General features: G+C 39.0%; 1 protein-coding gene across 2 annotated transcripts in view; it reads right to left on the bottom strand.

Moving 5' to 3' along the window:
* Positions 1-975: 975 nt before the first annotated feature.
* Positions 976-21894, bottom strand: part of ESRP1 (epithelial splicing regulatory protein 1) — a 31449-nt gene continuing 10530 nt past the window's right edge. The window contains exons 5-14 of one of the 2 annotated variants that reach the window (XM_014888688.2): positions 20828-20926; positions 20673-20727; positions 18684-18794; positions 18465-18597; positions 18334-18376; positions 16737-17038; positions 14974-15192; positions 12831-13029; positions 10860-11028; positions 976-1393 (exon numbers count right to left, since the gene is read on the bottom strand). In XM_014888688.2, the coding sequence (XP_014744174.1) occupies positions 1303-1393; positions 10860-11028; positions 12831-13029; positions 14974-15192; positions 16737-17038; positions 18334-18376; positions 18465-18597; positions 18684-18794; positions 20673-20727; positions 20828-20926 (1421 nt within the window). In that variant the 3' untranslated portion in view covers positions 976-1302. Of the gene's footprint in view, positions 1394-9695; positions 11029-12830; positions 13030-14973; positions 15193-16736; positions 17039-18333; positions 18377-18464; positions 18598-18683; positions 18795-20672; positions 20728-20827; positions 20927-21894 lie in introns of those variants that run through there. The other variant, XM_088167734.1, reaches the window with a different exon arrangement.

Here is a 21894-nt window from a genome sequence, read left to right as displayed (position 1 = left end):
AAGCTTTACAATCAAATCCAACATGGCAATGCCATTACTATTTCTCAGTGCCTGCTTTGGCCACTTCTACCTTCTCTGGCTCAACTCAGGTACCAGCACTGCTAAGCTGTAAACTGGCTGAAAACAGACAAAGACAAACCCCATGAATTTTTCCAGCTGGATCAACTTCCTGACCTAGTCACTGGATGGCAACACAATAAATGGATGGGAAGTGATAGTTTAGGCCAGGAGTCTACTAAGCAGCTAATTATGGCTCTGACTGTCAGAGCAGGGATAGGATTTACCTTTATCAATCCAGCCAAAGGCCAGCTTGTTAGAAAATGAGCTAAGATAGTCACTTTTACACATGCAAAAAGTAGCACACTTGGAACAGATGACAGTGAGGTGATGCTGCAGGTAAAGATTTTGACCAGAAGTAGATTACACCCTGGGCTAAGTTGTCTGTGTCAAAAGCAGAAGAATTAGAGAAACCAAACAGTTTTGTTGCCATTTTTCAGAGGTGAAGCTGAAAAAAGGAATAGAGGAAAGAAAGGGGCAAAAAAAAAAATCTAATCACTTCTTTGACTATATAGTTTTTCAAAGACTAGAGGTCTTTGAAGCATTTTTTTGCAAATACATTTCTATATCTTCCTCTGAGACTACAACATGTTAAGTCACATGGTCCATCAATACACTGCTTTACAGTTCAACTTGCATTTTTCTGCACAAATGCTTTCTGGGTGACTTTACCTTTTGACTGTTTCTGTAGAGAAGATCAAGTAAACCAAACTTCAAAGGTTGAAGTGGCCTGATCAGAAAGCTCACAAAAGCAAGAGAGTAGCTGCCATTATACAAACTACTTCATTGCTGCAATTTTACATCAGTGTGAAGCTTAGACACCGAATTCTGTGGTTACCTAGGAAAGTGGCTCATTCTGTCTAACCAACACCCTGTCCTAGTGCATTGCTAGAGAGTAACATCATCTCCACATTTTGCTCCACGGAGAAAGCTGGCTCTGGAAAGCTTTTGACAAGCTCTCAGTAACTGGTATTAAAGCTTGAAGTAGCATGCATTCGAAGCCCTGGGAAACATGCAAAGCAGCAGTCCTTAAGATGATTGGAATAGTTAAAAATCCTTTAAATTATGGCTTTCATAGGGTTTTACATATTGCAGTGTGACATTCTGACACAGAAAAGTGTTGCCACCTTCTCAGGGAAGCAAATGACAAATTATGTTGAGTATGGTGGTTATCTGAATAAAACACTATGATACCCACAAACCCTATCTCCTGGGGTTTGTTAACCTTACCTTCACTAAGGAAGTCTAACTGCTGGGGCTTTTAAATGCAAATCCATTCTTTGGACACTGTCCTGGCCGCATCATTTGTGTGTACAAGTCCATCCTCTGTTGCATACTACAAACACAAGTTAAGACAGAAGCAATCAGAAGCCAAACTAGTGCAGGAGAGAGGCAGCAACTGGCTATGCAACCTTGACCTTTCTTAAGGTGCTGGGTAGATATCAAAGTTCAGGCTGCAGAAATAGACATTCATAATGCTCCCATCACCGTGGTATTAGGAGCAATTCAACAACAGAAACAACACTGGGATAATCAACTTTCCCTAACAGCACAACACATGGGTACACAGGATCTCATTGAAGACCATTGTCTCCAGACTCTGGTAGTCCCAACTGACTGATTTCAAGAGTGTCCCTGGAGACAAACACCTCCTGCACAGCCACACATGCCCAAAGTGTCTAGAGGAAAAGTTAACAAGTTCACTACTAAATAGATTTGCATAGACCACTTACCCCTAAAGTTGTCCTAATACTGAAGGATGTCACTGGCTTTTCCTACTTATACTATAATTTTATGAAACAACAACAAAAAAGCAAAGAACTCACTTCTCCAAGAACTCCTACTTCTTGCTCAAAGTTACTTCAGTTTTGCTTTATCTCCTGAGCATGGCATCAAGAACCTACCCATATTCATCACTATTTCAATGATCTTCCTTAGACCTGAGATAACCTCTCCGAACCACACTAGGAGGTAGCTCCCAGGCAACCTGCACTTCTGTTCTCCTAGTTCAAGGCCATGAAAATATAATGAGAAAATTTCTACTGGGCTCTATTAGTCTTCCCTTTGTGTCCCTACATTGGAGTTTCAATCCTTAGCTAAGCTGGTATTCACAAAGACTAAGTTTAGCCCAAAGGCTACTATCCCAAGATGCCTTATGGAGGAGCCCTCTCTCCACATGAGTTCTGCAGTGTTAGCCTAAATTAAAGGTCATCTTTGAGTGTCTCTGTAGCTTCTAAGTCCAGTGGGCACATTTGCCCCCAAGCATATGTTGTCACCAGTTTTCAGTCTTGCTCTCGCCAAATTCCTATTATTTGCAAAACCCTGAGTCATCTTTATGCAGCAGAGTACAGAATGGAATAGTTGCATCACAGCAGGTAACAAGTAAATCCATCAGACAAGCCATTCCTAGACAATACATAGATATTTATAGCATCCCTTCAGAGAAACCTCTTCAAGCTGTTTCAGGAAGTAAATAACATCAACTGAGGATTAACACTACTTCTACAGGGAACAGCTGTCAATGTCTAGAAAGAGCTGCTTTTCCTTTTTCCATAGGGACTGCTTATAATGCTTGTTCATCCCCACAACTCTGTTCCCAGGTACCTTTGTGACATCTTCATTGGTGGTTCCACTAGATAGCAGAGGTAGTCTGGTGCCACTTGTAATCATTTTTGCCAATTTTGAGTCTACTGTCAGAAAAGACAGCTGTAGGAAGGCAAGACTTTACTTTTAGAGTAGCATCTTCATACAAACTTATCACAACACTTCTCACTAATCATTTCCTGCATGCCTTTTGTGTTACACTTGTAGTCTTACTAATCCCTAAAAAGCTACTACCACAGTCAGTACACCTTCGTACTACTCAGATTCTCAAACATAAGATCCAAGGGTCAGTTTATGACACTAATGAAGTTGAAAATAAGTCTTCCCCCACCAGTGCACCATTCAGCTTAGAACTTACAGCCATCACATGCTGTCTCCAACTTTTTTTTTAATGTAGCCATAGAATAAGAATATGAATCCATGGCAGATATGCCCATCCACAGTTTGGATGCAAGCTCCAGGTCAGTATCTGCCAAACACATCTGGGGATGGAACTACCCACAGCCGCCGGCAAAACCAGTATTTCCACTCCAAGGCAGGCTTCCATTTACTTATATTTCATGGACTGCTTAGACACAGCATCTTTTGTGGTCAATGATAACTGCCAGATATTAAAGGTTAGTGCCATAAAGGGACAGGCTTGTCTTGTTTTAAAGCAATATTAATGTCACAATATAATTTATTCAGGAGTGATAAAATATTTTCTTATGGTCAAAAATCTTCAAATCTGTAGATGTTAGAAACTTTGATATTCTTTTTCAGGTTTTTCATAGCTTTTCTCAAAGGCTAAGGGTGCCACCTGCTCCAATTCCCTAAGAGAATATATGGGGTCTTCACAGTCAATTTTATGTTCACCCAGTCTGAGGGCTGACAACCTCCTAGAGGAATAGCAGAAAGTGACTTAGAGTGGTCAGGTCTCTATGGAAAAGAAGCCAATAGAAGACACATGAAAACGTAGTGAAAAGTGTCCAGGCAGGCATACAAGACAAGTATTCCAGCCTATATTCTCTAATCAAACAAGCCTCAGAAACAAGTACTTGCATGTTTTACATCAGACAGAATTTCTACAGTTGCTCTTAGTAGGTCTATACCACTATACAATGATGCAGTGCAAGAGCTTAAACTCTTTTCATATCCATCTAGTTCTTGATATCAAACATGATATGAAGCATTTCCCAATGCAAATCTTTTTTCCTTATGAATTGATCTTTCTTCTTAGATCTCATCAACAGGCAGATTAGATTTTTTCCAATCAATATTTCTGAGATTGTTGTATTCTCCAAAGAATCTCAAAATAAAACACAGTTAAATTTCAGAAATCAGTTTTGGATTCAAGAACAAGTTTTCACACATTCTAAAGGTTGATGTTGGCATTCAAGCAGCACTTATACACCTCAAGGGATCCCAAATATTCATCACTAAAATACTATGTGGAAACATTGAGGTTCACTGTCTGTCTGATTTCCTAACAATTTTTTACATTATACATTTGCTTAACAGATGCCAATATCCAGAAGGAAGCTGTGGTTTATACTACAAGTGGGTGTGAGTTGGGAGCAGTCAGCATACATAACCAAGCAGGTTTTCAGATCTCTGCCAAGTATCTGCAGGTCCATCAAGTGAACCACAACCATACCCAGCACTATTTGCATGGAGGAACAAATATGTGCATAGACACCATCTAGAGGTTCCAGTTTCTCTCCCTGCAGATTTTTCTATCCCTATTTTTCCTTTGACTTTTTTTATCTGTAGTCCTGAAAGTTTTTTTTGTTTGAGAAGTATATTAACTATTTTCTGCTGTGTGACAGATACTGACAATATCTTTTCATCAAGCTACTGATTAGCAGCTTCTATTAATTTCAGGACTAAGACAAGTCTTGAGTGCATTGTTAGTCTTACTTCATATCCCTTACTCTAATACTTAGAGGAGCACTAGCAGTGAAAGAGAACTTGTCAAACTTGTCCATTAGTGTTTTAAGATTAAATTATGGCCTCTCTTTTCTAGGTCTAAGAAGCTCAGCAGACCCAGAGCATCTCTGCAGCACCCTAAAGTTAGATCCTCTGACTGAAGCCAGTAAAGAGTGCACATTAACAAGTAGCCTTCAGAAAAACTCAGTGTTTTGACAGATCATCCCAGATATCAGTGAACAGCAGATCTTTTAAGAAACTGGTAGGGATTTTCAAATACACCTGGGGCTGGTATGGGACATGACTATAATGTATATGTATACACAAGCTTACAGCATAATGCCTAAAAAGTTCACTACTGGAAAGTGGGCCATGAGGAAACACAGCTTCAATATAAAGCTTTTTTAGAAGTGGTGCATACAAAAGTTAATAGTAAATTTTGTGGTATAACCACCAAAGTTGAAAGTTTTAACATGATACTTTTTTCACAAAAACTAACAAGACATGTTATTAGCAAAAGTATTTACACAGCCAGAATAATTTTCCTGTTTCATGACTGGAATGTTTATCCACATTTAAAGAAAGAAAGACTGCATAACTTGACAAATAGCAGAAGTAAGAGCACAAAACCATCAGGTCACCTGTTAATCAAACAGAAACATTTAGATCCCTATGACTATATAATCATGGAGGAATATCATAGATGGTATTCTCAACAAGGAACAGTTTTTAAAAAAAAAAAAAAAAAAGCTTTCAGCTCTAAGAAGTCTTATTCCAAGACCAATCCAGCTCTATCCCTGGAAACACCCAAAGCTCCTTCAATACAGATGTCTTCCCCACACTTAACCAGATAACCTGCTGCCCACTCTGCCTACTGAAACCAACTTCCCAGCTGGATAAGGTCATGGTAGCACAACAACAATCAGGGGGAATGGATCCAGAAGCTCTGCCACAAAGACTGCAATAGTCTGCCCTGGGTACTGCTGGGGCTTTCAACACAGCCCTGTGGAAGGCTGCTTCTGAGTACAGTGAAACATCCAGCAATGTACCTTAGTGCCATGAATAACCCGAGATCATTGCAAGTGTTTTAAAAAGCCATCTGCATGGATGACACATATGCCTTCAGGCACAACAGGCAGATCTCTCCCACCACTGAACTGTGATGTAAATAGGCAAAAGGAAAAACTATACTCAAACTGATCTCTGCAGCAAGCTTGCACAATGTTGCTGTAACAATCCCTCATACAAATCCAAATGTTTTACCTAGTTAGCAGAGGAACAGTCAGAAGATGACAGTAAGAGCTGCTACCTGAAAATCAAGTCATTGAGTATATTAAGGAAACAAAAGGAAGAAGTTCCCACCAGTCTCCATGGCAGCATTTTGTATGGTGGGCTGAGTAAAAATTTGGACACTGCTACCAGCAACAACATTTTATAAGGCTTACCAGCTTTGAAGAAAGGTGAGGGTTTGGTTTGGTTTTTTAATTTAAATAATTTTCCTGTCCCAATATCCAGATAGCTGTTGATCAGAGCATTACTGTTCTGCTGCTTTCACACACCATGGCAGTTTTACTAATTAAAACCTACAAATGAAGGCATAATGACAGCCTATGGAGGCATGCAACAATTAGTCTTCCCTGCTAATGCACTCCTCTTCCAATGAAATATGGTAGTAGTTAAAGGCATCCCTGCTGTTCTAATCCTTTGCAAGCTACATTTATAATCATGAAGTGTCCCCCCAAACAATCATTCTGGTGACAAATTTGTGACATTAACTAAAGAGTTACTTTGACAAATTCATGATGGAGAGCAGCTCAATGGAACAAGAACAAGTAATGAAGAGTTTCAGGTTCAGGCACTTGATTTAAAACATTTGAACTCCATTTGCTGGACAGCAGCTAAAAGCCACCAACAGGCTTTTATATCCAGTGAGCCCATCACTGCAGATGCGATTTCATGCAATCCAAGCTGACATACTTAACATAAAAATAATAATAAAAAGAAAATCACAAGATTTAAGAGCTGTGGTCCAGAGTGTTGATGTGATGCTGTGAATACAACTAAAAGAGGTTTTGTTTCTGGCTGCTGCTGTTCTCCATCTGTGACAGAGCTCCCAGGCTAAATACACATATGGTTGTTTCCTAACCCAGTTCTGTCAAGTGATGCTGGTTAGCCAGACAGATATGTAAACAAAGCTGCTGGCAGCAGCTTTGAATGGTATCGCCCACTTGTTCCTAGGTTTGCCAGTTTTAAACTCCCTGCAACTTATTTGTGCTTCAATAAGAATCTGAGCAATAATCAAGGTTAGAAAAGACTCACTTGCTTCCCATGATGATCATTATGGAGAATGTGATTCATCACAGAAAAAGTGAGACTTTTTTCTAACCTTCATTATTGCTCAAATTGGTCATTTTACTTCCATACATACATACTTCTGCAAGTATGCATACATAAATATTAATGCTATATGTATGTTGCTCATGTATATACTTCTACAAGGTTATTAGTGTATAATGAGAAAACTCATACCTTACCCAGAGCAAGAAGAGACATAAGCAGACAGATGAGAATATGAAGACATTACCCCATATTTCCTTGTGCAGCAAGTGTCAGAATCATACCTTTATCACATAAAAAGACCTTTTAACTCAAACCACACCAATGGAGAAGACTGTACACACTGGCACAACAGTGAGAACTCCAACTTAGCCACTATTAGACAAACACATTGGAACAGACCCACATTCTCAAGCAGTACTTGTATCTCTCAAGACAAGTGACACAAAGGTGCAAACAAACAAGTTTACCTACCCACCTTGGTTCTACAGCACAAGAATTTACCATAGGACATAGAACACAAGAACACTCTTCTAGTTATTTTGGGTTCAAGGACTTCCTGAGCCAGGTGTGGTTTCTGTGTATTCACTAACTCACAATGAATTTCCTGCCATAGAATTTATCCAGTTTGTTAGAACCCACACCACGTTTCAGTTTCCATATGTTGTGGCTAACAGTCTTACAATTAAGAAGCTCCTCTTTCCACTATGCTATATAAAATACTTTTTAAAAAAGTAAAAAGCATAAAGGTATTACTACATATATGGATTTTGACAGACACTTTTGAGGCTTTCAAGGCACTGTTTAAAAGTGATAAAAATAGCATTAATCCTCTCAAGTTAGAGAAAAAGAGTAGAAAACATCTGCTCCCAAAGATAAAAGAAAAGAACTTTTTTTCTACAGTAGAAAAATTCATCCTTAAAACTGCACCTCAAAAAGCTGAGAAGACCCATGGTAGTAGTTGTGGAAAATCTACCAAACCATGAGAAGGACATCATGATTGTAGATTTCCAGGCAGCTGCTATTCATGAAAATTAAAACCACAAGAAAACTGTTCGTTGTGGAAAAGTCTGTATAGCATGACAAGAGACTCCTCTCCCTAAGTAAACAGAAAAAAAGTTATTTTGTAAGTAGTAAACTGACTGAAAATACAAAATTTTGTCTCTACGTTATCAGTGGGGGGGAGAGAAAAAAACAACCTAGGGGGAAGAAGAGTGTTCTAAAGGTTTATTCTTATTTCTTATTTTTATTTTAGTTGTCTTAATAAAATTTTCTTTATACTCTTAAGTTTTGATCCTACTTTGCTCTCCTCCTAATCCTTATCTTACAACAGAAAATGAATAAATAATTCTAGTGGATGCACTGATATTTAACCAACACTAAACCCACTACAGAACTCAATAAATACAATAAGATTCAACTTTGTTTTAAAACTGTTTACCCTGTAGCAATTGCTCTCAAGTTTGTATATGGTAAAAGTTTCTATAGGATGTGTTAGCAATTGCCAAGTAGTGCAGTTATTTCCAGTGTACATACAGCACGTAGTACACCTAGGATTAGGTAAATGAAAACTCCTCCCTCCCATGAATCCTATTGTTCTTTCTTAAAAGCTTGGGACTAGACAGAGAGAGAGACCACTGATTTGCTGTCAGAACACGTTGCCAGATATAATTATAAGCTGAACAGTGATATCAAAGACTGACAGATCCTGAATAACTTGCTCTCCCTCCTTTTCATTAGGAGTTCACTAAAGCTATTTTAATGGCTCAGAAGGCATCCATTTCTTTACACCACTGGTTTCATCACCAAAGCTGTAAGAGCATTAAGACAAGTCTGAGCGTTATAGCATTTCTGATAGGTACTGCAGACCAAGCCAATATCTCCCTCCTTTCCACCATTTGATTTCTGTGTGGAAAATGGAGTTAGACTATTATAAACCAACTTGACCTTGCAAAACACAAGTTGTAGAAGCTTTTGGCAGCAGGTCAAATAAATTTTCCTTATTTCCATAAATATTCACCAGTTAGATTTATGGACCATTGTCTGATTATTACCTACCAGCTCTATATTGCTTTTCCTGGACGTGCTTTTAAATGGAACACTTAGTACAGAGGATATCCCATTGTTTCCTGCTGCACATACTTAAATGTAGTTTTCCAGTTCTGAAATTTAATTCAAAAGTTAAGAGTGTTCTGATTGCAACTTCAAATGGACCCAATTATTTTTTGCATCCTGGACAAAGCACAGGAACTTGCCTGAAAAGCAGTAAGAATAAAAAAAAAAAAAAACCCAAGAAACCAACCAACCAAATTCCAAAAAAAACTCCTCCCCCCCCCCCCAAAACCCCCCTCAAAATAATACAAAACAACAAAACAAATTAAACAAAAAAAACCCTCAAACCAAACAAAAAAAACCCAACAAGCCAAAAACATCAGCTACAAAGAATCACTGCATCTATTGCAAGTATATGGAAATTGTCTGGAGAACAAACACCTACTCTGGATGAGAAAGCAATACAAAATCTTACAGGAAAGAAAGAAGCCAACTCGACTCCAGAAATTTTTCCTTATTTTCTTTAAAAGGGCAGTATTTGCAATTGGCAGAGAAGTTATCCAATAATGGTTTTGTAAAAACAGTGAACAACTGCCAGTTAGACAAGAATATAAAAAGATGTTTTGGGACCTGTGATTGATCAGTCTATGACCAACATACATGCCCACAGCCCAAGCAGCCCTTGATGGGACTTGTGGAATTTCATTCAGTGAGAAATCACTAGGGCCTGACATTTAGCCTGCAGTGGCCAGTCTATTCTTACCTTAAGAAGTAAAGCACATCAGTAACCACAGACTATTACTGCTACGCTGTTTTCATGAAATATAGAACTGTTATTGAGAACCTTGTTTTATATTGCCAGTGCAAGTTTGGAATTTTATTTTTCTTAATCTTACATTAACAAGGCTGAGTTTGGTAATATTATCATAACATAAAACAGATATTGAAGGCATTATAGTAAACTCATGAGTGAAGGAAACATTTTAATAAAAAACCACAGTCAGTTCACAGACATATAGGTAAAGTAATAAGAAAACCTTTGTTATATTAAAGGTATTGAAGAGCTAATATTGCTTAACAACTTCCTAAGTAGTTACTTAGTCCTGCTGCAGAGATAAAAAATTTTAATTGTTTAGCAGATTTCCTAATAGATGAAAAATGGTTTATGGCTTAAAGGGAACATAGCTCCTTCCAAGGCCTCCTGACTGCAGAGGGCAACAGGTATCCAACGATTTTGTTCTGTAGCAGATAGCTAATATATCCAGAAGAACTAAAAGCCCTTTGTGAGAGGTATTTATGAAGAGAGGAAGAATATATGCCTCTATATTCCTTACATATACATTCAATACAATACATATTCATAGAAGTAAACAGTTTTCATCATAAAGGTCAAAAGTTACTTTTTTACAGAAGCAAAGAGGCAGTATTTCAGAAGTTCTTAAGGCAGACCCCAGCCCACTCATTCTAAAGAGGGGCCAAGGGCTTCTTTATGGGCGTGGGAAGGAGTACTGCACACATCAATTCCCACTGAGGGCATAATAAAGCCAACTAATAAGCTTAAGAGGAATATTAGCTGAAACCAAAATAATATAAAATTAAAGGTGTATCCTAAGTTATAAAAAAAAAAAACCAACCAAAAAACAACACGCTGACCAAGCCCCCTGCCCACCAAACATTGCTACCTGCAATACTCAAACTTGAAAAATCCCTAGTTATCCTGAAATTGTTTCCCTGAACAAGATACCGAACAAGCTGTTCTTGGTATCACAAGTCCTTAGCAGAGCAGACAATTTCCTTTTGTGAGCTTTGTGCATTTGCTGGAGACAATTACAAAAAAAAAAAAAAAAAAAGCCAACAAAAAAAGACTTCTTCGTTGCTGCTTGGGTTCTCCTCTGCTTTACCTGGGGTAATATGCTGTGTAGTTCATGAAGAGCTGAGCCCCAGCAGGGTAGTAGGCTGTGGAGGGCTGGAGTGTTCGTGGGTTCAGAAGCATGGATGGCTGATACAGAGCAGCTTCTGTTGGCACAACTGCAGCAGGAGCCGGAAAGGAGTAGGCAGGGGGTGAAAGGCCTGCAGGGAGCAAATGGAAAATAGATTTGGACCTCTGAAATTCCACAGCTAATTAAGACCATACATACACAACTCCACAGTACATCAAGAACCTTTACAATCTTCTCATCCTTGTTCACCACAGCACACAAATGTGAGCCACTAACATGAGTGTGGCTAACATAGTGTTGCACCCAGCCTCCAGTCAACAGTAAACTTAAAAATACACAAAAAGCCACCTCTTGCTCTGAGAATAGGGCCTCTTTCTAATATGTAGGTCAGTTTTGCTTGTCTAGGCTCAGATTTTAATGAAGTCCGCATTCAAGAACTATGAGACTTTTCCACAGTAAGAAGAAAACTTCCTTGATAAAGATCTTTTTAGCATTCAACAAAAGAGAAGACTTTCATCCTGGTATTACTTATCCCTTCATTAATCAACAGCAGAGTGAGAAAAGTCATGGCTTTGCAGCTTGAAGTGTTAAATAAATAAAAAAACAACCATGAAAGTGCACTGTGCTGTTTTGACAAGATGTTAGCCCCTAATTGACTTCTCACTGAAGAGAGTTTACCCTCCTCCTTTGTCATTCTCTTCCTTTGCTTTCCTCTTCTCCTCCCCATTGTCAGAGAAGTGAACATAAATCTTTAGATAAAGTAAGCCTTTAATTTTGCTATTCAGAGTTACAGCCAGCATCTCACTGTGTCGTAAAATGTGGAACAAAGGGCCAAAAGGCCTTATCTGAGGAATATAGCACAGGCATTTGTAGTTGGAAACAGGAACACTGACACCTGTGTGTTTCCAAAGTTTGTAACTCTGCCCTAGAAGCTCTCAGAAGGTTCCAACCCGTCTGGAACAGCCATCACACGTAAGACTATGCACTGCTGACCCCACTCAAAATTCTTTAAGTAAAAGAAAAAAGCCCTCCCAAGGATTAGCTGAAGGTCTTCTTGCACCCAAAAGAAACCACTCCAAAGGAAGTTTGCTGCTGTATTGGCTGCTCTGACTAGCATGCAGAGGACATTTCTTAAAAAAGTCCACTACCAAAAAAATACACTTGCATAGAGAGACACAGAGAAAGCTATTACTTGACTACCTTGCCACTTATGATTTTGGAAGCAAAGTGTTATTTTTCCCATAGGCTCAGATTTATGTGGCACAGATGCTTAATAAGTTAACCTTTAAGCTCTTAAAGCATTTCCCCAAAAAGTTTACATAGAAGTCAGTGTTCAATCTAGTAGCTCTGAGAATCAAAATTTAAAAGGAAACACAGATCCTGCAATTCTCTGAGGCAGAAGCCATGCATATTTCACTCCCACAAAGCCAACCTCCATTCCATATGAACAACAAAAAGCAAAGGAAGAGTTCAGTCAGTTGTGGTTCAAAAGGCAGAACACATGATTAAGTCTCAAAGAGGAGCATTACCTACAGTTTCTCAAGTTTTGGAAGTGAAAAGGGAAGGTCTTTAACTTGACATGTTCACCATGACAAAATCTAAGTACAAGTAAGTTGAAATGCAAAACAGTTCTTAAAGGTCTAGGCAGGGCTTAGAAATTACTTTTCAGAATCACTCATCCCAACCAAGTAAAGTTTCAGGGAGCGCAGGCAAAATTTGCCACTGTAAAAAGCAAAAGTAGTTCTTCAGTCATAATAATTCACAACAAAGAAAAATAATGATTGCAAGCTCATGATGGTTTAAGACAAAAGACCTTATTTTAACACTCCCCATGTGACAATGCTTTCCAGAAACCAGGATCAGAGTCAGCAAAGCAGCTCCAATACCTACCCACAGTGTAGAGCAAAGCGGCAAGACCCAAGCAAAACTTACATGGTAACTTACATGGTGGTGGGGACAAGCCATTTCGATTTAAAGTGCCCCCCATTAATACAAAGTTCATCTCTTCAGCAGAACATTGAAAGACTTCAACATATCTGTCCTTCATAGTCTTCTTATGACACTTCTGTGCGGCCATGAAAGCTCGATCTGCAGATTTCATCTGAATGAAAGCATCTCCTGATGGGCGTCCCTACAAAAAAGTCAGACAAAAGAAGTGTTTCTGTAGGTTCTATGAAGGAGCAGCATAGCAATAATTTGTGCTGTTATAAGCAGTCTCTCCAGCCATAAGTACATTAATCTCTAAGGTCAAGTACAGTCAGTCATCCTGAGTACTCATCAGCATGTTTAAGCTCTCTTCTCCAACGGTTTTTCCAAAGTTTGATTGCATTTATTCACCTGTTCTGATTAAGCTACATTGGATATTGTTACTCCTATTAAAAAAAAAAAAACACCAAAAAATGACACCTATGGGAGAGGCTTTAATTCAGGAATACTTTGGTGCTTTGAGACCTGCTCTTGCAAATTTACTATGAATGCAGAATTGGAAGATCTACTCCCTATTTATTACCTGTGATTTTTAAAATTCAAGGATAAATACAGTCAAATGCTCATTGCTAAACAATTTGTTTTAAATTTTATTTTCTGAAGACCAACATGGGCTGTGATATTTTAATAGAGAACTAGCTAGCCTAACATTTGGTATGAGCTTGCAGACAATAAAAAAAAAAATCTTTATATCTGTAAACAAGTGGGATGCACCACTGGGAGGAGTTATTTTAGCCACATGCAGCTGCTGATTTGAAGTAGCCAAAACTAGAGAGAAAAATCTGAAGGCAGCTCTAACTCCAATTCTAGGCCAGTTATTCTCGTTTTGGAGGGGACAACAATTTTATCAGCATCCTTTACACAGTCATTTATGATTAGAGGGTTGAAACCTAGGAACATGGAGAAAGAAAAATCTAGTAGTTAGGCAAAAGCTGTATTGGGGGGAAATGGTCTGATAGCTTTGGGTAGGGCAAGGGTGGCAGACAGCCCTTGGGGTTATATGCACACACCCGTTTCTTCATCCAGGTTCTTTCATTAGCGCTGTCAAGAGCTGATACTACTGTAAATCATTACTTGCACTTGAATACCTGCACTTCTTAGTCTCTCCCAGCACTGCACATTCATTACAGATTTTAGCCTTGTCTAAGTCAAGTCCCTGCAGACACAGGAATGTCTTTAGATAGACAGGTACTGAAATAACTATAGTTCTCCATCCCCATATTCCTGAAACACAGAAGTCCTACTTCAGGACCAGGAAGTATTTTCTAGTTTTGGTTGACATTAAGCTGAAGCTAAAAGAATTTTAGAATCATCATTTCTGTACAGCCATAAGCAGCAATAAGTTTGTTCTGTTGAACCACTCAGAGCATCTGCTTAGAGTTAAAGGACTCCACCCCTTGAAGTTACAAGAATAAGAATTTAAAGATCACAAGAATGCACAATCCTTTGTCTAAAACTGTTTTGGTAGAAACTGTTTCCAGAAAACAATGGCAAAGATATGACACCTTATACACATCAATGAGCTGTTAATCTTAGTGCTTAGCTGTGACTGTCTAAAGAAAGCAACAATACAAGAAACTCAAAGCTTCTGTTTCTGATTTCTGACATAGGAATTCCTGTCTCTAGAAGGCTGCAGTCTCATTTGTCCTCAAATATACTTGCAGCACATTGTTTAGCAAGGCAGGGACAAACCACTCCTTTGAGAGCTAACATTGCTCACACTTGTGCTTTGATGGCACTCCTCAGGAGGTACAAGAGGAATCATGCATGCTGTTGAGCAAGACTCTTCAGTTCAAGCCTCCTACAGGTCAGGATCATATCTACTGTTCTGGGAGCACCAACCCCTCCAAGACTACAGCTTAGCTTTCAGCATGTGAGTCTCAGTGAAAGAAACCAGTCAACAGCAAATGCAGCAGCTGGCACAACAGAGTTCCAGTCATCTATTGCCAGTACACTTTTAGAAGAGAACTGGAGACCCATTAATATCATTAGTGCTAATCCCAAAGCTGCTTCCCTAGAGATATCATCAAGACTGTACTCACATATACAAGCATTTGGCAGAGTGGCTAGAAACATGTCGCCTACCAACCTGGTGATTTAGTACCATGTGAACTCCATGGGTCCGAATATCTGTAGAAAACTCTCCCAGGAACTCCAGAATGTCCTCTATAGTAGCAGCATAGGGAAGACCACGCAAACGTATGCAGTCTCTGATGTTAGTGGGAGGCACAAATTGTTGAGGTAATACTGGAAGAATTGGAGGTGTTGGGAGAGGAATGAGAGGTGTGGAAGAATACCTGTTCAGCACCTGTGCAAGACAAAAATCAGATTACAGAAGGCTCCTTACTCATTCTTCAACTTAGAAGGAGTAAATGTAACCCTAATGCCACCTGTTTTCACTCTGAGCAGTATTTTAAGGAACAAAAGAGCTAGATACAAATATTAACTGTAAAACATCTGAATTCTAAGCACTGTGTTGTGGTTTAAGCTCAGCATCTAGGACACTTCTACAGTAATTCCACAACAAATAGTCATGCTATTGTTTTAATAAAAAATTGGGTCTTTTTTTCTTGAAAAACAGTTTTGTTTTGGGAAATTTACTTGAACAGTTTATGGAAGTCTCAATAGAGCTCTTAGAACATGAAACCTGTATATCTACAGTATTTTTACTGTGAAATTGCCCTAAAGCATTCTACCATCTACATCTAAGAGTCATAATGACACTTCTACCCAAAAATATCCCCTCTGCAAAACTTCAGGAGAGTTTGGGAACTAGAAGCACATTTCACTACCTCACATTTCACATCCCTAATCGTGCCTGCCGTAGTTCATACTGAATCACAGTACCTGTACACTTACATTTTGAGATTTCTTGTAAATAATTTTAACAGCAAAAACCCTGTCGGGTGAAAAGTTCCCTGAATGTTCAATCACTACTCCTGAACTGTCTCTGAGCAAGATTAAGATTCATTTGCATTTATACAGCTATCAGAAGGCTTTACTAAACAAATAAACATGAGATTACTTGAGAAAAATGCAATGACAAGTGAGCACTGAGGCTCTGCTTTCTCACCGCTAATATCACCTTAAACAAGGCACTGAAATCTCTACATACTGGGGAGAACAGAGGTGCATAATTTCTTGGATACAACATGACTATGATTTGCATCATAGATGATGCCTTTTAGGATCATGTCTAGAAGTTATTTACCTCAACTGAAGCTCTGCAAATCTTTTTGGAGACTTAAACAGTCCACTCAACGTTCTTTCCTTTCCCTGACAGCTTAGCTGCAATTAATGGGCCCCCATGCTCTGGTAAGCCAGACTCTTCAGTTTCAAAGTCCTGCCACACTCTGCTAGGTAGCCTGAGCTTGCAGAAGACAGCAGAGATCTGCCCTTAAAGGCAGTTGGTAGAATTCTTCAGATACATTACACTGGAGAGGACAACTACATCAAAAGGCTTTGCTTTTTTTTGTGCCAATGACTAAAGATAAATATTTTACTCAAGAACTTGTTGCTAAACACTCCTTCTGAATAGATCGCCATTGGACTTAATCAAATTTGGAATATGTAGTGTAAAGCACTAGACACACATCGACATTTTACAAAGCTATTGGAAGCCAAAACCCCTAAGGTTTGTGTATGACTGAGAACATCCCTATACCATAAGAGCTTACATTTCAAGGGAGCAAAGACTCACAGAAATTCAGACAATACTCATTCCAGCAAGAGTCAAGAGTGAGAAAAGATAAAAGAAGCTTTCAAGTCAAGGCCAAGCATTATTTACTTCCTCTACTGCCAGCATAGAAGTTTGGGCCACAAAAAGCCAATGTTTGAAAGGATTGTACCTACCTGCTGAACTTCTGCTGCAGTGCTCCGGAAGAGTTCAATGTATCTTTTCCCCAGCAAATCCTTGTGCTTTTTCAGTGCATTTTGTGCATATTCCTCACAAGCAAACAAGACAAAGGCATCCCCTGTTGGCCTGCTGTCAGGATAAGTGACAAACAGGACTCCCTCTTTTCCTCCTGTTACAGGGCAGTGCTGGCCAAAGAAAGTCAGCACTTCTTCTGTTGTTACATTGAAAGGAAGACCTCGCATCCTGACAATCACTTGGTTTTCTTTTGACAAGAACTGTGCAACCTCATTGGAAGTACCTTTAACAAGAAAAAGTACAGAAGCACTTCAGTCTAGGCAACCATGTAAAATCATGAGCATAGCTACATCCTCTCCACAGGCAGTTTTTGAGCAGGTAGAACAATATTTGCCTCTAAAGATCGGAAAGATAACCCTCTGATAAACTAGATATATTGTATAGGACACCTCTTGTTAAAGTATAATAATGTTACTCCATTTAGAGGAGACTAATCTTTATTCAAAGGAAAAATAGGAAGTACTTGCAACATTCATAGCCCAAGAAAAGCACAATCTGTCAATCTCTTGTGTAAGCAGGACCTGTGCTACTGTGCCCCTTGTCTAAGTTTGGAATACCCCTGGCATGCTCTGGAGCCATAACATACGGCAACCAAGTACCCAGATCACTGAGCTGGGAAAGAAAGTTAGAAGAGCATATTGAAAACGGCTCGGGGATTTCATCCTATCCCAACAGAACTGTCAAAGTCTGCCAATTCTACTTTTAGTATCTTTAGGAGACCAGTGATGGAGTAACACTACCTTATTCCAAGGTAGCTGCTAACCAAATTTGTTTAACAGCCTCTCCCACTCTGAAGCCTCAACTTCAGATATCCAGTTAATCACTTACAAACCTCAGCCCAAATCTCTGTCAGGAAGTAATGAGGACCTTAAAGCAGTATTTTAAAGTAGTATTGCAGATAAAACAGCTTATTTGTTCTTAATTCAATTTTTGTATGCTTGCAGACAAAGGGGAAGAAGAGAGATCAAGAAAGTTTGAAGAAAAAAATTTGCTGCCTTTCAATTATCAGCAAATATTTCAAGACTCTTTAAATATGCATTTCCCCTAAATCCTCCCCATTAGGTCTGAGGCAAATATTTGATTTGAAGAAAATCAGTTTCATAAATCCCTTGTATTTACACTGTGATATCTGTTTTTATGTGCAAGCCTCCAGAGCACCAGCAGTTACATTGTTTTGAAAAACTACTGGTTTCATTTTTTCAGCAATCAATAACATTTCGATTCCCAGTATCATGAAGATGACCTAACAAATTAAGTTCATATACAAGATCACTTTGCCCAATCAAATCCTGACTGACAGTCCACTTGAAAACGTCAAGAATGTGGAAAAGAGAGGCAGACAGATAAATCATGGAACATCTTGGACTGCTGCTAGGAGAATAAATAGTAATCAATACACCAGCCAACTACTTGTTCAAAGACAGAAAAAAAGGGACACATTCATCAGGAGCAGTTTGCAGTCAGAAGTTAGATATAATGATAGATCAAACCATCCCTTTTTCATCCCCTAAAAATTACCTCCTGCAATTTTAAGGAATTCTTCACCTGTTGCCTTGTATACCTAATGGAAAAAAAATAAGAACACGTGATTGGTATGTAATTTGCATTCCCTTTGAGAAGAGGATTTCAAAGGCCATCACATCACCCACCTCTATGTATCGGTTTCCCATGTGATGCTTGTGCCTTTGTAGTGCTAGGTCTCTATGCTCTTCACTTACAAACCTCACAAGAGCCTCTCCATTCCTTCTACCTTGGGCATTGAGACAAAGTGCAGCACCTCCTCTGCGAGATTTAAATCAAGAGATGAAACTCCATGACTAACACAGTAGAAGGGCTACAAATGTACAAGTAAATTCATAGCTACTAACTTGGCAATATTTAGACCTTTGAAGAATCTTGCTATGTCCTGGTCAGATGACTGCCATGGCAATCCTCTTGCTCGGATAACAGCATTGTCATCCACAAGTTCCATCTTGCTGCTGCAGGCACAGAAAGAAGTAGCAAATGCAGAGACATCTGCCTCCAGTACCTGCCACAAACCAATCTGCCTGCTTGCCATTTGTACTCCAAGAACAGACTTCTGTCCCTGCTCCATGTCTGCTGGATGGCAATGCCAAGACAGTGAGGCCCAAGTGCCACCAATTGAAAGCCATTATACAAGTCTCTCCAAGGGAAAGTTTGCCTTGCTAAGTTTCCCCTTTCCAGCTTGACCACATTTCTCTTTGAGCTGTCATCTCTTTCATCATATTCCTAATTTACTTCCCTCTCCTAACATCATTTGTGCTTCTCTGTTATCTGAAGAAGGTTACTGGTATGAAAATCAAGTACTTGCTGTTCTAATCAAGCTAGGTAGAAACTGAAGCAGAACAATTAGATGTAACAGAGATTAGTGCTTATTATTTCTACTGTGACAGTGTATAAGAACCAGTCACAAGCCAAGACCAAATCTGTTCAGGGCTGCACTCAGCACACACAGGACTTTGGCCTGAGGAGTCAAGCCTTAACATTGCTGGTTCAGGCCATCTCTGTGCTACTAGAGACTAATATAGCTAAAGGCTACATTGGCTGCTTAGTGTGGGAATAGCTTCGCCACAGAAAGCCAGGTTTAATTGGTCATTACTGCAGTTTCTTTTGTTCTCTTACTTCTTGAAAGTGTCAAGTACAACAAAGCGCTCACAGCTACCCAAGCCGGCCTTTCTGGCTATCACAGGAATAGCTTTTTTGCACGAAGAGCTTAAGTGATTGATTAAGTAGATGAAGTGTTGTTCAGTAGTAGAGGACTCCCTCATACAAAAGGGCTGTGGTATGCCTGGAAGGTCATGTTTCTCACTCACATTTTAATCTCTCAGGTGGCCTTTCTGTAGCTATCTGTCTCAAACTGTTCCCCCTTGCCTCCTAGTTCTGTACTTCTCATTATCTCAAAATGTGAATCTTCCATTTCATCCCAGAATTTTGTTAGTGAAAGGAAAAAGCTTAGAACAAGGCTGAACATAGCCCCTGAGCTAATCTTCCTGGACACTTTCTGCCAATGTTGCATTTTTTCTTACTTTTTTTGACTCAAAAGTAAAAGCATCATCTACCGTTATGACAGATCCTAAATCTGAAAGGGGGAAGTGTTTGCTCAAGATGGGAATAAAAATAAGGTCAGTGCTAAAGGTCAGTATCTTGTGATACTGCAGAGAAATAATGGAGAAAAACCACTGAGAAAAATCTGTATTTACACATAAAAAAACCCAAAACAGTGTTACATAAAAAAAACACCAAAACAAAAAAAAACCAACCCACCAGAAAAACACCTAAGCAACAAAGCATCAAAACAGATGGAGCTTTATGTAAAGCTTTATGCTTAAAACATATTTGGGAATAAGAACCACCCTAGTTTAAACAACTGAGAGGTAGCACAGTATTTCTGGTACAATATCTTTATGAAAGTATTTCTTCCCTGTTAAAAAAAAAATAATGTATATGCAGTTCCTGCAATTTACTACACAGGTAGAGTGCAAGAATTAGTAACTAATAGGGTTATTTCTGAAACATTGCTTACATTCTTTGTTAATAGCACAGCACACTTAGCACCCATTATAAGCTCTTATTAGCAGAACACAGAACTCTCAGCAAACAGGCAACACTGAAGCCTAACAAGAAAATAGGCTTGCATCTGATCGTAGACTGTCTGTTCCCTTTCTCACTTAAAGGATCAAATCGATTCCTGTAGAAGTGGGAAGGTAAATAAATGTAATGGTAACAGCTATTGGCAAATTAGGAATAGAGAGAAGTACAGCTGATCTAAACAGCAACCTTAAACAAAAAGTGATGGGAGTGGAAATGTGCAACAAGAAGACGGAGAAAGCACTTACCAAGGCCCACTTTCAAATTTGTAGTTCACCCTTTCTGGGTCTGAAAATCGGTGATCTATGAAACACAGCACAAGTTATTTCTTATTTTGTCAACGTACAGGACAGGAAACAAAACTGAAGAAGGAACAAAGCATTCATTCATCATAACCACTTACTGTATGGTTCAGATATTAATGTTAAAATAATATTCCCCATATCTTCAACTTGAGAGGCTCCATAGGGAAATGCTGGACTGTTCTTGTCAAGATTTAAATCTTTATGCTGGAGTTAAGTCAATCATCACCAAACAGATTTCTAATTGGTTTCCTGCTAGAGCAACACACTCATGTTGTCCTTTTATGTTGCTTCTCAGGGGAAGATTTAATCCATCTTCCTGCTGAGATACATTAGCTGCTCTGCCTTGGCCTCTAGTTATTGCCACCTGCGGGAGCTGTAAGGTCACTCCAGAAAGCATCTGGGGACATGAGACCCCATAATAAGGACACGTATTTAATATATCCATGAAATATGTATGTTTGACAGATACACCTCTGCATGTGGAAGAGACAGGAGCCCTGGGCTCTTTAATTAACATCCTCTTTAATCTTCAGATGAAGACTTGGGGCAGGAGAAGAAGCAAACAAGGAACTAAAAGCTCCAGAAACTGAGAGATATATACCATATGCTTTTTGATCAAGTAAATCCCAAAGCAAAATAAGTATCTTACCACTTCAACAAAATTCATAAATGACACCTCATCTAAGCCTTACCTATTAGAAGTTCTAACCCAAGCTTTGTCTGTTGCACAGAAGCATTTTGAGAATTTGGTTAGAGTCCACCTGTCATGTTTTGCCAAGAGGCAAAACAGAGCCCCACAGTCCATAGCTTCAGTCTGAAGGATTTTGGAAATGACTGCAGTGGAGAGCAGTAAGCATCCTGTCCTAGGCAGGCCATAGAGAGACCAAAAACTCCCTTCACATTCATAAAGGGAGGCTGATTTAAGTGGGATATACCATCTTTTTTCAGACAACCATAAACAGTTTACTATGATATCTCCTGATTTCCATCATATTTGCCCCTCTCCAACACCAGGCCACAGGACTGTAAGATTACTTGAAATTCTACTCCATTATTTATGAAGCAAATTTTTAAAAAGGTCTTTTTCACTCACTTTTTTTTGAGGACTGAAAGGTAAAAAAATATAACCAAGAACAGGAAAAAAAATAAAGAAAGCTGGGAATAA

The sequence above is a fragment of the Sturnus vulgaris genome, chromosome 1 (assembly GCF_052056855.1).
Source record: "Sturnus vulgaris isolate bStuVul1 chromosome 1, bStuVul1.hap1, whole genome shotgun sequence".
Taxonomy (NCBI): domain Eukaryota; kingdom Metazoa; phylum Chordata; class Aves; order Passeriformes; family Sturnidae; genus Sturnus; species Sturnus vulgaris.
The sequence above is the reverse complement of the archived record's forward strand: the minus strand, read 5'-3'. Positions and strand labels throughout refer to the sequence as shown.